General features: G+C 42.7%; 1 protein-coding gene across 2 annotated transcripts in view; it reads right to left on the reverse strand.

The window, feature by feature from the left end:
• Positions 1 to 533: 533 nt before the first annotated feature.
• The window catches only part of LOC137528939 (protein phosphatase 1 regulatory subunit 14A-like), a 76544-nt gene continuing 63500 nt past the window's right edge, over positions 534 to 13577 (reverse strand). For both annotated transcript variants that reach the window (XM_068250736.1, XM_068250735.1), the window contains one exon: positions 534 to 4743. In XM_068250736.1, coding sequence (XP_068106837.1) covers positions 4633 to 4743 — 111 coding nt within the window. In that variant the 3' untranslated portion in view covers positions 534 to 4632. The remainder of the gene's footprint in view (positions 4744 to 13577) is intronic.

Consider the following 13577-nt stretch of genomic DNA (forward strand, 5'->3'; position numbering starts at 1 on the left):
GAAGCCTCTTTCCCTCCTGATTTCCCCTCCCACACCTCTGTTCCTCTCTGATTGGCCAATATTTCTCATGCAGAGAAGCTGAAACCAGCTCTGCAGTCACTATTGCAGAGCTGGGTGGGACTGTCTGAAGACTGGGAGGAGGGTGGGCAAAGCACAGACAGAGAAAGGGAGGAAATATCAGGATTGGCTTCAAGAAGGATTTTCTTTTTTGTACTATAGAAAAATCACTACAATCAAAATGTGGACAATGCAATACATATGTTATGCAAGTAGACAAATACTTTCTCTACTTACATGTGGTTTTTTTCTGAGATATTATGGCTGACAGCTCCTCTTTAATATGACTAGTACTACCATACATGTACCCATGCTTCTCTCACTTAATGTCATAGTACAGGTACCCTTTAAGGCCCACACATTTACCCAGTCTACCCTAGCTGCAGGTAGAACGCATTTCAACTTCCCCATGATCCTCCAGATGAAACAGAACCATGTAAAGTAAAAAGTTTATTAACATACAAACAACAGTAGGGCAACCAGATTATCTTGTATAGGGAAAATTAACACAATTTATAAATATGCTGTAAAATCTTCAGTGAGGTGTAAAAGGTACACAGGTGGTAAAAGACAAGGAAGAAGTAGAAATACAATAATATCAGGTGAATGGCTGGTAAACTTGGAATGTACTGTTGAAATGGCTGTCTATTATTTGTAGTCCTATAATGTGAAGAAAACAAATGTATAATACTTTACTGCTGAAAGGCAAGGTTAGGTAAAATAGGAGTTTTACAAAACCAAAAAAAAGAAAGCCTTGTTAGTACGTGAGCTTCAGGAGCCTTGCATACATATTTATCAGCTACCTAAAACTCAGTTCATCTTTACAATCTATTACAATCTATTGGTATCAGCAGGAATTAAATGAAATCAGAGAAAACAGCAATGCAAAATTGTGAGTGCAAATACTAGGCCATTGCTTTTCAAAGTGTGAACAGGGCCTGTCCGTGTTTGACATGTTTTGTGCTTGTTTTCTTAAAGAGACACTGAAGCGAGAAAAAAAAATTCTGATATAATGATTTGTATGTGTATTACCGCTAAGAAACAAAACATTTGGAGCAGAGACATAAAAGTCTAATATGGTTTCCAGTACAGGAAGTGTTGAGACGCCTGGTTTAGAGGGACACAGCGTGACCAAGTGTCCAGCCGGACGCGAAACGGCCGTCGCCGACCCCTATCTTACCTTGGCACCCACTCAACCACCGCCATCACGGAATGTATGTATATACATATGCTTAATCTTTATGCACTAAGTGACATCACCCCTGTATCTATATAGCATGTATCTGAAGCAATAAATCAAGTCATTTCAGACATATGGTGCACGCTGCTGCTTCTTTGATACAGAATTGTTGCAAGATCCTTTCTTTCTTTGATTTCATGCGGAGCACACGTTTGTGACAATTTGTTTACATGCTGAGGGAAATGTGAGAACGGTGAATGTACATTGGCCCAACCATTTCTACCCATACCAATCCTCCATGCTTGGAATTGCAAGGGAGTGCCACACCATACTGCTTCTTTGAAACCAAGAGTTAACACTAGACTCCAGTTATCTATGCAAAAGAGCCACTGCGCTCCACCACTTTCAAAGTCACAGAGAGCTCTGTCTTCTGAAGCTTGTTATCTTAACTGTCAGTCACTGTGTGTTTTTTTTTTCCTGCAGAGGACAGTTTAAAAGTTCACTAGCCTGCTCTTTAAAATCATTTAGAATGCTGAGGAGTGTGTAAACTGCAAATATTAGAGAATGATGCAATGTTGTAAAAAACAAAAAAAAGGATCTTTGCTACTAATGTTCTAGTAATTATCCGTACTACACAAACAATTCATTATATTATAATTTTTTTTCTGCTTCAGTGTCTCTTTAACGCTTCTTCCCGTGCTGAATGCGCTTTGCTGAATGATCGCTGTATCAAATCTAATGCGTTTCTGTTAAACACTATTCTATCCAAATCAATTGCTACGAAAACAAATATTAAAACATTCACATGTGCAAGCCATAACTGATTTGACCTAACCCATTTCTTCTTTTCCAGGTAATACTTGTAAATTCAAAGTCATGCAACAATTGTTCACAATGAAGCATCTTTTGCCTCATAATCTTGAGTTTTCTGCCACTGGTCCAACATTACGTGAATGGCTAAGAGTTGTAGTGCCACTGCCTGCCAGCCACACCAATAGGACAGCCTGCAGGTGGCTGTTGTATGGGGCTTGAGCAGCGCTATCCCCAGTTCATCATTATCTGAGCATGCAGCCAGTGCCTGCCAGACATGTCCTGCATGGAGAAATCTGCATGGGCAGTTGCTTTCATCAGATGCCAAGCAATTGCAAACTAGGCAAGTTGGGGTGGGGAGAGGTGGGGATGTTATGGGGAAACTCAGTAGTGCAGCATAATTTGCGTTTTCTCATTGTCAACTACTGTGTAAAAATGTGCACATTTAAATGAAGACCAACTTGCATAGTGTCCGAAAATGACATGCCAAAGAAACGTTTGTGGTTCCCACACAGATAAGTGTGAACCTTCTCTAAGTGGTGTAAAGTGGTAAAATGGTTGCGGTTTCTTGATAGACTTCTGATTGGGCAGTCATGATCATGTGCTGGATCGTGCACAGATGCATAGTGGATGGTCCCCTTTAGCCTAACAAACGTCTTCCAAGTCATAACAAACCCAACTTTGTTCAAAATGTGCTCAGCTCTGGAAACTCTAAATATAAACATTACGCAACACCTGTCATTCATCACAGTAAGAGGAACAGGATCTGCAGGAAGTAGCTATTCCAGTAAGCGGCTCCTGGGAATTCCACCTGAAGGTGTTGGTAAAGTAGGTTTGTGTTCAAACCATTACCATAGTTTTAAAGTGTGGCATCCCCCAGATGTATGCTTTTTCCTTGGTCAGAGTCTTATTACACATAAAAGCCATTGAATAAATGTTAGGTCTAGTTTACATGGACAGCTGAGTGACAACTGAAGTGAGAGGGATAAGGAGGCTGCCATATTTCTTTCCTTTTAAACAATACCAGTTGCCTGGCAGCCCTGCTGATCTGTGTGGCTGCATTAGTGTCTGAATTACACCAGAAACAAGCATGCAGCTCATCGTGGCAGATCTGACAATGTCCATAACACCTGATCTGCATATGCTTGTTCGGGGTCTATGGCTAAAAGTATTAGAGGCAGAGGGTTGGCAGGATAGTCAGGCAACTGGTATTGCTTACAAGGAAATAAATATGGCAGCTTTTGTATCCCTCTTGTGTCTGTTGTCCTTTAAGAAGGCTTTAACCATGAGTAGTTTAAAGGGAACCTTAACTGAGAGGAATATGGATGTTTCCTTTTAAACAATACCAGTTGCCTGGCTATCCTGCTGACCTCTTTGGCTGCTGTATTGGCTGAATAATACACCTGAAACAAGCATGCACCTTATCCAGTCTGACTTCAGTCAGAGCACCTGATCTGCATGCTTGTTGAGGGGCTGTGGCTAAAAGTATTAGAGACACAGGATCAGCAGGAGAGTCGGGCAACTGGTATTTTAAAAAGGAAAACTCCATATCCTTCTCAGTTTAGGTTCCCTTTAACACCCTCTAGGATGTTCACTATATCAGCCTATGGAAGGTGCTTGACTCTTGTTCACATATGCATTTGCAGGGGCACATTATGTTACTTGTGCTATCTGATGACCAGAGTGTGGTCTTCCCAGGGCAGGGAAGTTTCCGGAAGCCAGGCCTGATTAAAAATTATAGCTACTGTAAGGCCCAACAATTGAGTTTCCTATAACTGAAGTCAATAGAGAGATAGCACCCAAAAATGTCCTGCTGGCTCCTGCATTGGACAGACTAGAGCCTCAACTCTATATTAATATGAGCAGATATAGTTCCCGTCAACCACTAACAGCAGGGAGACACTGCATTTTAGAGGCAAGTTCAATCGCTAAAATATGTTTGTGTAAACAAAACCTTAAGAAGCTAAAAATGTGACGATAGCATGTGCAGCTCCCATGGTTGACTTTTGACACTTTCAAAGAGATATGTAAATTGCATTTGCTGGTGTTGAACAAATTATGCTCAGTACTCATTACAATAACTATCATAGTAGAACAGTGATGGAGACTTGGTAAACCGACAAAGAGCCAACAGAGCTGCAACCTGTCAGTCAAAACCAGCTAAGATGGAGGTAATCAGTTTTTACACAATGCCTAAAGCACCAGCAAGAGCAACGAGCCACCAGCTTCATCTTACAAGAACAATGACATCAGCCAGTTCTTCACACTCATTCTGTGTTGCTGTATAGAACAGGAAGCATGATCATTAGGTCAGGTGAGGGCTGGTGGCGATGTAACAAATCTAGTTCAGGCTTCGGGCCTGTGATCTGAAAATGGTGGGATCTTCACGTAAGCGCCTGCTGTGAATGAACCTAAGCAACACACAGGTGTGGTCCATTAGCAAGGGTATTCCTCAAGCCCAGTCATCGGGAGTTACATGCCATAAAATGATAATTGCACACACGGAAACTAACGTCTTTTTTTCATGTAGTTCTAGTCTTGTGCTCTTGCCCGCTGACCCCAGTGCATGCTGTGCTTTTAATTGGTCACGCGTGTTCCTGAATATGTTCCTCAGTGGTAACTTCCAGTCCATTCTTCTTCAGAAGCGTCTGTTTCTGTAATCCTTTTAATTTGAACAGAAGATCTTGAATGAATTCCTGTAAATTAAAGGGGGATAAAAAAAAAAAAAAAAATCTTTGAGTGGCTTGTTGACAAGAATCCCCATACAGGGGTTTTACTGGATCATTCCACAAGTTAAATTTAAACACTTGACTTGACAAGAGCAGTAAACTACCCAAGTTCTCTGATGCTCTCTAGTACTCTGAAGTTGAGCTCTCTGGGCTTGGGCTCCAAGGCCTGCACATATACCATGGGGGGAGCCACACATCTTCCCTGTGTTCTCTTGCTCTCCTCATTCCAGCATCGTCACCCTCATTGGCAGCACTGTACTGCACATGCATGAGCACGCTTGCGCACGTGCAATACGGAGCTGCCTGTCTTCAGAAGCACTCCGGTACACGAGTCCTGCCGAAGCAGCAAATTAAATAGGGGGTGACTGTGCTGGAACAAGGGGCACAAGTGGGGACAGAGAAGGCTCTATAGCAGGGGTAGGGAACCTATGGCTCAGGAGCCAGATGTGGCTCTTGATGGCTACATCTGGCTCACAGACAAATCAGTAGGGGTTGATTCACTAAACTACACTGCTCAAGCAGCGCAAGTAACATTTTCAAAGTGGGCACGCTACTGCTGTAGCATGCACTATTAGCTTACTTACGCTCCCCCCCAAAACGAATGACCCCTCCAATTGTCCCACCCTGGATTCTGTCAAGTCCAGTGACTTTGTAGGACAAGATCCTTGCACTTCCATTGGCCCAATAGACTGTCTGTCACTTGACAGGCAGCCAGTTGGGCCAAAGTGTGGGGATCTCGTCCTACAAAGTAAATCAACCCCCAAGTCAGCTAGCTAATGGTACAAGCTGTTAGTAGGTATTTCTCCTGTCTGGTTCTCGGGGAAATTGCTGATGATGCTGAAACCCGAGAGAAGCTGAAGACGTGTCTGACACTTCCACTGCCCAGAGGATCAACTGTATAAACATCGCCATGGCAACAGGGCCGTGAGCCCTCTGCTGCGCATGCGCACTATGCCAGTTTGAAACATATTGTATGGCTCTCACAAAATTACATTTTCAACTATGTGGCGTTTATGGCTCTCAGCCAAAAAGTTCCTGACCCCCTGGTCTATAGGATCCAGAGCCTTCCCTGTCCATAGGTAAGTATCTAACTTTTTTGCCTTTACTTTCACTTTGTTTCTCCACTTTTTCTGGCATCTCTAATAGTGTAATGGTCAGTGTACCTAGACTACCTCTTCTGGGCCTAGTGCTATAGTGACTAATATATAGAATGCACCAGAAGAAACAGCAACAGGCACTACAGTCGCTAGTGCACAAAAAGACAATGTATTTACATTTCTGGAGGACCAGGTTTGGTGATTTTTCACATATGTACTGCAGGCTCAGAACATTGAGATAACATTCATATGGATAGTAGCAAAGAAAAGACAGTTTGGCACTTGCAGCTAACGTGTCATTAAAAAAAGCTTTAATTAGTCCGGCTTAAAAATTACAAAACATTCAGCATGTCTCTATTAAGTTTAGATCCTACCCGATCCTGAAAGCAGCTGTGGGGTGAGGAGGGAGCGGTTGTATGCCTGACGATCGTTTCGCTCGATTGAGCGTCCCTCAGAGACTCAATGACTTTAGGTCACTGACCCAGAACATGTATACAGATGAGGTTTCCAGACTCAAACGGCTGCATAAGCAAGTAAAAATGGCTCCATATTCATTCAAGTTCAGGTACTCTTTAATGCCAAACCGCTAAAAGACTTTAAAATGAGTCTGAAGCCAATCTGTAAAAAACAAAACAAAAACCAACCCCAGACAGATCCTTACCTAATGAGAGGAAAGGGCCCTATAGAGTCCTCCCATTCCTCTCATGGTCCACTGTTTTATTTTTTGTTTTTAAAGAGACACTGAAGCGAAAAAATATATATGATATAATGAATTGGTTGTGTACTATGAATAATTGCTAGAAGATTAGCAGCAAAGAAAATATTCTCATATTTTTATTTTCAGGTATACAGTGTTTTTTCTAACATTGCATCATTCTATAATATGTGCAGATTACGCAACACTTAGCATTCAAAATGATTCTTTCAGAGCAGTCTGAACTAATGACCTCTCCTCTGGCAGAGAAAAAGTAAATAGTTCACTTACAGTTGAGATAATAAAAGTCAGAAAACAGCCCTCTCCAAGACTTTGAAAGTGGTGAGTTTAATGGCTTTTTTGTATAGAGACAACAACTGGAGTTTCTTAACTCTTCCTGTACTGGAAACAATTACCGTAGACTGATGTATCTGATCTTAATGTTTTATTTCTTAGCTGTACTACACATACAAATCATAATATCATAATTATTTTTTTTTTCGCTTCAGTGTCTCTTTAACAGATTTGCTTCACACTCCCTTTAAGCAAGTTTATAAAAAAAATAAGCACACACTGGCCCATTCACAACTCACTTTTTCTCCTATGTGATATTTTCACAACTTATCAATAAAATGCATTCAGGGCCGGCCTTAGGTTTCACAGCGCCCTGAGCGAAACCTGATTTTTGTGCCCCCCTTCATCCTATTCACGCATGCGCGCACAGGCCCATATGCAATTCACCTTTTCTCTGGAGATATCTCCTAGGAAGCCAGCGCCCTGAGTGAACGCTCTGGTCGCTCAGGTCAAAGGCCGGCTTATGCATTGAAGCCAATAGCAGGCAAGAAAATACTTAATTTTGAGAGTACTTTTCCAGCTACTGTTTTCGGTACTTTTTCAGTTGCAGTGTGCTGTAAAGTTATTTTAAATAGAAGATGGAACATCTCCAAGGAGAAAAGTTAGTTGAACAACGCCTCTGTTTGAAACAAGCAACAAAAAAAAAAAAACAAAAAAAAAAAAAAAGAAGAATGAGAGCCTCAGTGTCAACCCACCTCATGCTCATTGATAGACACATGAGTATTCAGAAAATGTTGTCGGTGGGGAAAACACGTTACATAAAGTAATTTAATTTCTATTGACTTCCTGCATAGTCATGTACTGCTGCACACATGACATTGCACAAGTATTGCAGAAATGTGTAACGGAGTGCATATTACACATTATTTATCATACAGGATAACAGAGTGACAAAAAGATTTTAAAAAAATTAGGTCAAAAAACAAAACAAAAAAACCCCAAAAACCGATTAAGAACTGTGGAATCAGCACTGGAACTCCCCGAAAGTCAGCTTGTTGCCACCACTGCGTGCAGGTGCAGTAGTGGCTTTCAGCTCAGTCGCTGGCAGAAATAGCTAAGCCCATTTGGGTCTACACTACTCCACACACTGCTCGTGCCTGCGCAGTAGAGCGGACCGGTTCAGACTGGGCTATTTCCACTGGGACCAGAGCAGGAAGCCTCTAGTGCAGTGTTCCCCAACCCTGTCCTCAAGGCCCACCTTTGTGGATATCCACAGGGGTAGTTAATCAGCCCTGCACTACCTCTGTGGATTTCCTGCAAAACATGTACTGTTGGTGGGCCATGAGGACAGGGTTGGGGAACACTGCGTGTAGTGTGCAGCAGCAACAAGTTGACTTTCTGGGGCTGCCAGCACTGGATCGTCTCTGCTGAGGACGACGGAGGAAGTCTCGTTAGGATCCAGAGTCTTCCCACTCCCAAGGGAAGCATCTGTTTTTTTCTTCAGGTTCACTTTAATACAAAAGATCTGCTAGGGGGGGTCTATAATCTGCAAGAATATCTAAGTCCTTCTCCATCAATGATTCAGTTAGGCATCTTTCTCATACGCGAGGCGGACTGCAGGCCATGAGCAACATTCGGGGACAATTAAAATGCTGTAACACTATACGCCATTGTTTCACATGCAGTTGTTACCCTACTACAACAGGTCACGTCAGTACATCCATGCTCACATGTGACTCCATGGGGGGCACCTCTTCACTCCCTGTACCAAGCACTAGCAAGCATCCTGCTGAGGCACAGGAGCAGCTGACAGGCAGTGAACTCACCACCTTCAGCCTCCTGCATGAAATAGGCCTCAAGCTGCCCAACATCAAGGGTACAGCTTTACTCCCAAACTCCAACACTGCATAAAACACATTCTGGCACTCAAGCAAATACAGAAATCAATGATAAAAGCTCGATAGTTAAGGCGTTTGAAAGAGGGAAGGGGTGATGTGAGAAATCTATATAGAGGAAGTCATAAAAGCGACAGATTATTTTAGGTGACCTTCTGGTGAAAGTGATGGGGAGGATGCTATATTTATTTCCTTTTATAACAATGCCAATTTTCTGGCGGTCCTGCAGATTCTATGCCTTTACAGCTTGAAGCGCATGATTCATCATGGGTCAGTGGCTCAGACAGCAGTTCATAGCACACACCTAAACCAAGCATGAAGTTAGTTTAGTCAGACAACGGAAGCCAATATGCAGGATAGCCAGACAATTGCCAACCTCCTTGGCTTTCCCTACAAGGTCATTTTATAAAAAACAAAACAAAACAAAACAAAGAAAACAGGAGTCCATTAGGTCTTCTAGTATCTAGTGAACAGGATCAACATCCCGAGTCCTAATGTGGCCACTAATGATACAGCTTGCCGAACGATGATTTACGAACTATTCCTCATATGAACAGTGGGATATGATCGTTTGGGCCACTAACTGACAAAAATTTCCAAACCAATCTGATCAGATTAATGAAACTGATCCAGCCAATCTGATTGGTTAGGAGATTTTTGTCCATTAGTTGTCCCAATCGATCATTTCCGATCATTCATACGAAGAATCGTTCGTAAACTAACATTCAGCAAATTGCATGGTTAGTGGCCACCCTAAAGGTGGCCACTAATGATCCAATTTCTAGCGAAAAATCGTTGAGCGAAATTCTGATCGGAAGTGAAATCGTTCACTATACAATCAATGAACCAATCTTTGCTTCCTAGCCATCACAACCAACAAGAAAATCCAAATTTTGGTTAGACGAAAATTCAATCGGACGTTTTTATAATCGTTCGTAATTGATTGTGCACATCAACAGAGATTATTTACAACCAATCTGATCAGAATTTCTGATCGTTCAAACGATTTTTCGCTAGAAATTGGACCATTAGTGACCACCTTAAGGGTTCTAACAATTTTTGAAATACCTCTTTAGACTTATGGCATTAGAATCTTTAGTGCAGTTTCCGGTTTGGTAAAAATGATGAAGCACAGCACTGCAGAAGCCACGTTCCTCATAGTCAGCCTTTTAGTGGCTGTACTGGTTAATTGTTCTTCGGGAATCTGATATTTTTCCAGCGCAACATCTTTGTCACGCTTAGGCCTCTCATATGCATGGTTGAACTGTGCGCATGTTGGGCAGTTCAGCCCTCTGTTGCCTCCACTGAGCGTCTTCAGACTGCAATTTAACACAGCCGATTAGCAATGTTTGAAACCCCACACGTGTCCGAATCTGATGGAAAGTGTGATTACCTGTCCCAAAAGACCATATCACGTCTGAGCGTGGCTGCCCTCAAATGTGACAGACGCCTTTCCACCACCCCATGCGAAGGACGTGCTGACAGGCGCCAAATTCACCACCTTCAGCCTCATGTTAAAAAAGCCTTACCATATTATACTTGAAAGCAATCTAGATTTTATCATTATTATACAACATAAACCACATTCTTGGAGGAACAGCAGTATGTAGAACACGCTATGACTAGATAATGTAAAAGCACAGTTAAAGAGACACTGCAGTAACATAGTAGAATGCACTAAATTATTCAGGAGACCCACTTTTACTTTAACCTCCTTAGCGGTATGGACGAGCTCAGCTCGTCCATTACCACCGGAGGGCGCCGCTCAGGCCCCGCTGGGCCGATTTTCGTAATTTTTTTTTCAAACACGCAGCAAGCACTTTGCTTGCTGAGTGTCTACTCTGATCGCCGCCGCCCACCACCGATGCGCCGCGAAAGAGGGCCCCCCCCGCCAGTGCGCAGCCTGGCCAATCAGTGCCAGGCAGCACTGTGGGGTGGATCGGAACTCCGGATGACGTCATCGCGATCGTCGCCATGGTGACGGGGGAAGCCCTCAATGGGCGAGTGCGCCGGCAGTGATCGGAGGGGTGGGAGGGATAGCACAGGGAGGGGGGCATCATGTAGCTAGCGCTAGGCTAGCTACATGATGGGGATAAAAAAAAATAAAATACTTCTGCGCATCCACCCTGGCGATATTAATAGAACGGCAGGGTGGTTAATAATCCTGGTTTCAGCATCAGACACTTCCTATATCTTAATATTGCTGTATACTGGTATGCAACCCCTCCCTCCCAGGGATGCTTAGCTTAGGCTGTTTAGCTATGCAGAATTCTCCTCCCATAGCACTCTGGGAGATCAGGTATATTTTCTACTGGCTTCAGGACTCTCAGTAAACAAACATTACATAGGAATGCACCAGTCAGGACTAAAGATATTGCCACCGGTAATAAATGTCAGAATGTACATCGGGCGAGGCAAGATTTTACAATGTGCAAACACTGACTAAATCATTTATAAATGAATAAATGAAAAAAAAAAAAAAAAGCAATTTTATTCAGAATGTTATTTTTCACTACAGTTCCCACTACAGGGGAACTGAAGTAAGAGGTATACGGAGGCTGCCATATTTATTTCCTTTTAAGCAATACCAGTTGCCTGGCAGCCCTGCTGGTCTATTTCTCTGCAGTAGTATCTGAATAACACCAGAAACAAGCATGCAGCTAGTCTTGTCAGATCTGACTTTAAAGTCTGAAACACCTTATCTGCTGCATGCTTGTTCAGGGGCTATGGCTAACAGTATTAGAGGCAGAGGATCAGCAGGGCTGCCAGGCAACTGGTATTGATTTAGGCTAGTTACACACCAGGACGTTGCGTTTAGAGGACGTTATAGGGCACATAACGTGCCCCTAACGCAACGCCTGGTGCTCTCTGGTGTGGACGTCGGAGTGAGCCGCGTTGTGCAGCTCACTCTGGAGTCCGTGATGCGTACTCTTGGACACATGCGGCATCACGTGGTCCCGCCCGGGAAATCGCCGCACAGAGCGGCCGCCCCAGGAAGTAAACACTGCATGTCACTGAGTGCAGTGAATATTAATTAGCCATGTGCCCGGCCGCTCTCCCCTCCTCCCCAACATGACTGAGCATGTGCAAGCAGTCTAACGCGGCTTAGAACGCACAGCATGCAGCACTTTGCTGCATTACAATGTAACGCAACGTGGGCAGTGTGAACAGCCCACTTGTGTTACATTGCTGTGCGATGGGGGAGCGTTACAGGCTGCACTAACGTGCGCCTGTAACGTCCCTGTGTGCAAGAAGCCTAAAAGGAAATAAATATGGCAGCCTTTGTTTACCTCTTACTTCAGTTCCCCTTTAATAGCATTACCTTTGAATGTTTTAGCTCCATTGTTAACGTCCTCATCTGTACCCACCTCTTGAAACAAACTTAAAAATTCTATCTGGAAATAATGTATTTAATGTTCTAAAACTGCAAAGCTAATCAATTTTTTTTTAAGGGCAAAAGGTTAAAATAAATCTTAAACCAAATTTTTATCACATACGGTAGCTCTAAATTCTGCTGACTGTGTGCGATTTTCTGCCTACACAGATTGTGAACAGGAAACATTTGTAATGAGGCAGCAAGGAGGGGTGTTCTGGCCTTAAACAGACCCTTTATCAGTGCCAGGTGGCGGAAACGACTAACCGTTAACACAGTACAGACATACTTCACAGGCAATTATGGAATCTGACACAAGCTGGTCATCCATCAGTATCCGTTCCCCCATACCTAAAGAGAATTGCAAATACCTTTTGTTTAAGAATTCCCATTTATACGCACAGATTCTAAGCAGAGACTGTCCTTAGGGCTCTTTCACATCAGAGCTTGCGTTGGAGAACGCTCAAAGCATACGTTTTGTTGTATGCCTTTTACTGCGTTTTGATATGCGTTGCACTGCAGTGAGTGTGCGTTTTTAATCCGTTTTCAATCCGTTACTGCACATAGAAAAACGCAGGTAATTTTTTTTTCTTTTAGTTGTCAACTTTCTACATTGTTCCTCTGTTGCATTCTGGGACTGATTGCCTGCGTTAACGGATTAAAAACGCGCATAGTGTGCGTTTTACATTGACTAACATTGTAACGCATAAAGCTAGCGTTGGCCAAAAAACTGCGCCTGGGTGCAGTGGAACGCAACGCACAAAAAGGCTGCGTTATATGTGAAAGCTAAAATGAAAGTCTATGGACTTTCATTTCACCTTGGGTAACGCAAACTTTATCCTTTGCGTTAAAACGCAGAAAATCTGCCCTAATGTGAAAGAGCCCTTAACCTTTTAGCAGCTACATAAATAAAACTTTAAAATGTATGCTTCCTATGCTTGTCTCAACGCAATGTAATGTATCACATGTACATATGCCAATGCCATGTGAATGGCAAATCATTCTGGGTATGACAATCATTGTACTTGGCAATTAAAGAGGGTTCGGATTTTGCTTAAATTGGACCTGAACTCTTGCACAGGACAGAAGGAAAACAGAGAAATGCACCCTGTATGTATTTAGAGAGTTTAGCCTGTTTAATTCCCCCTCATTTGTGTTTAATCACAAGATGTAATTTGATCTCTCCCCTTTGTCAAATGACTGCCATGGCAGAGATGGCAGATAAGCCCATTTGAAAGCGCAGGATGTTAATATGTCTGCTTCCATGAAAGCAGGAAGTAGATACACTGCAGATCTATTGCAGGATTTGTATCAGCTGTAACAAAGAAATGTTTTTTGATTAAAGGTTATTATGCTGTTGCGTATCTTTTAGAGCAAAGAGGAAGTTCTGAGTTCAGGTCTGATTTAAAGGAATACCATCGATAAAAGTATTTTTTTGTTTAATGCTG

Source organism: Hyperolius riggenbachi, chromosome 8 (genome assembly GCF_040937935.1).
Source record: "Hyperolius riggenbachi isolate aHypRig1 chromosome 8, aHypRig1.pri, whole genome shotgun sequence".
NCBI lineage: Eukaryota > Metazoa > Chordata > Amphibia > Anura > Hyperoliidae > Hyperolius > Hyperolius riggenbachi.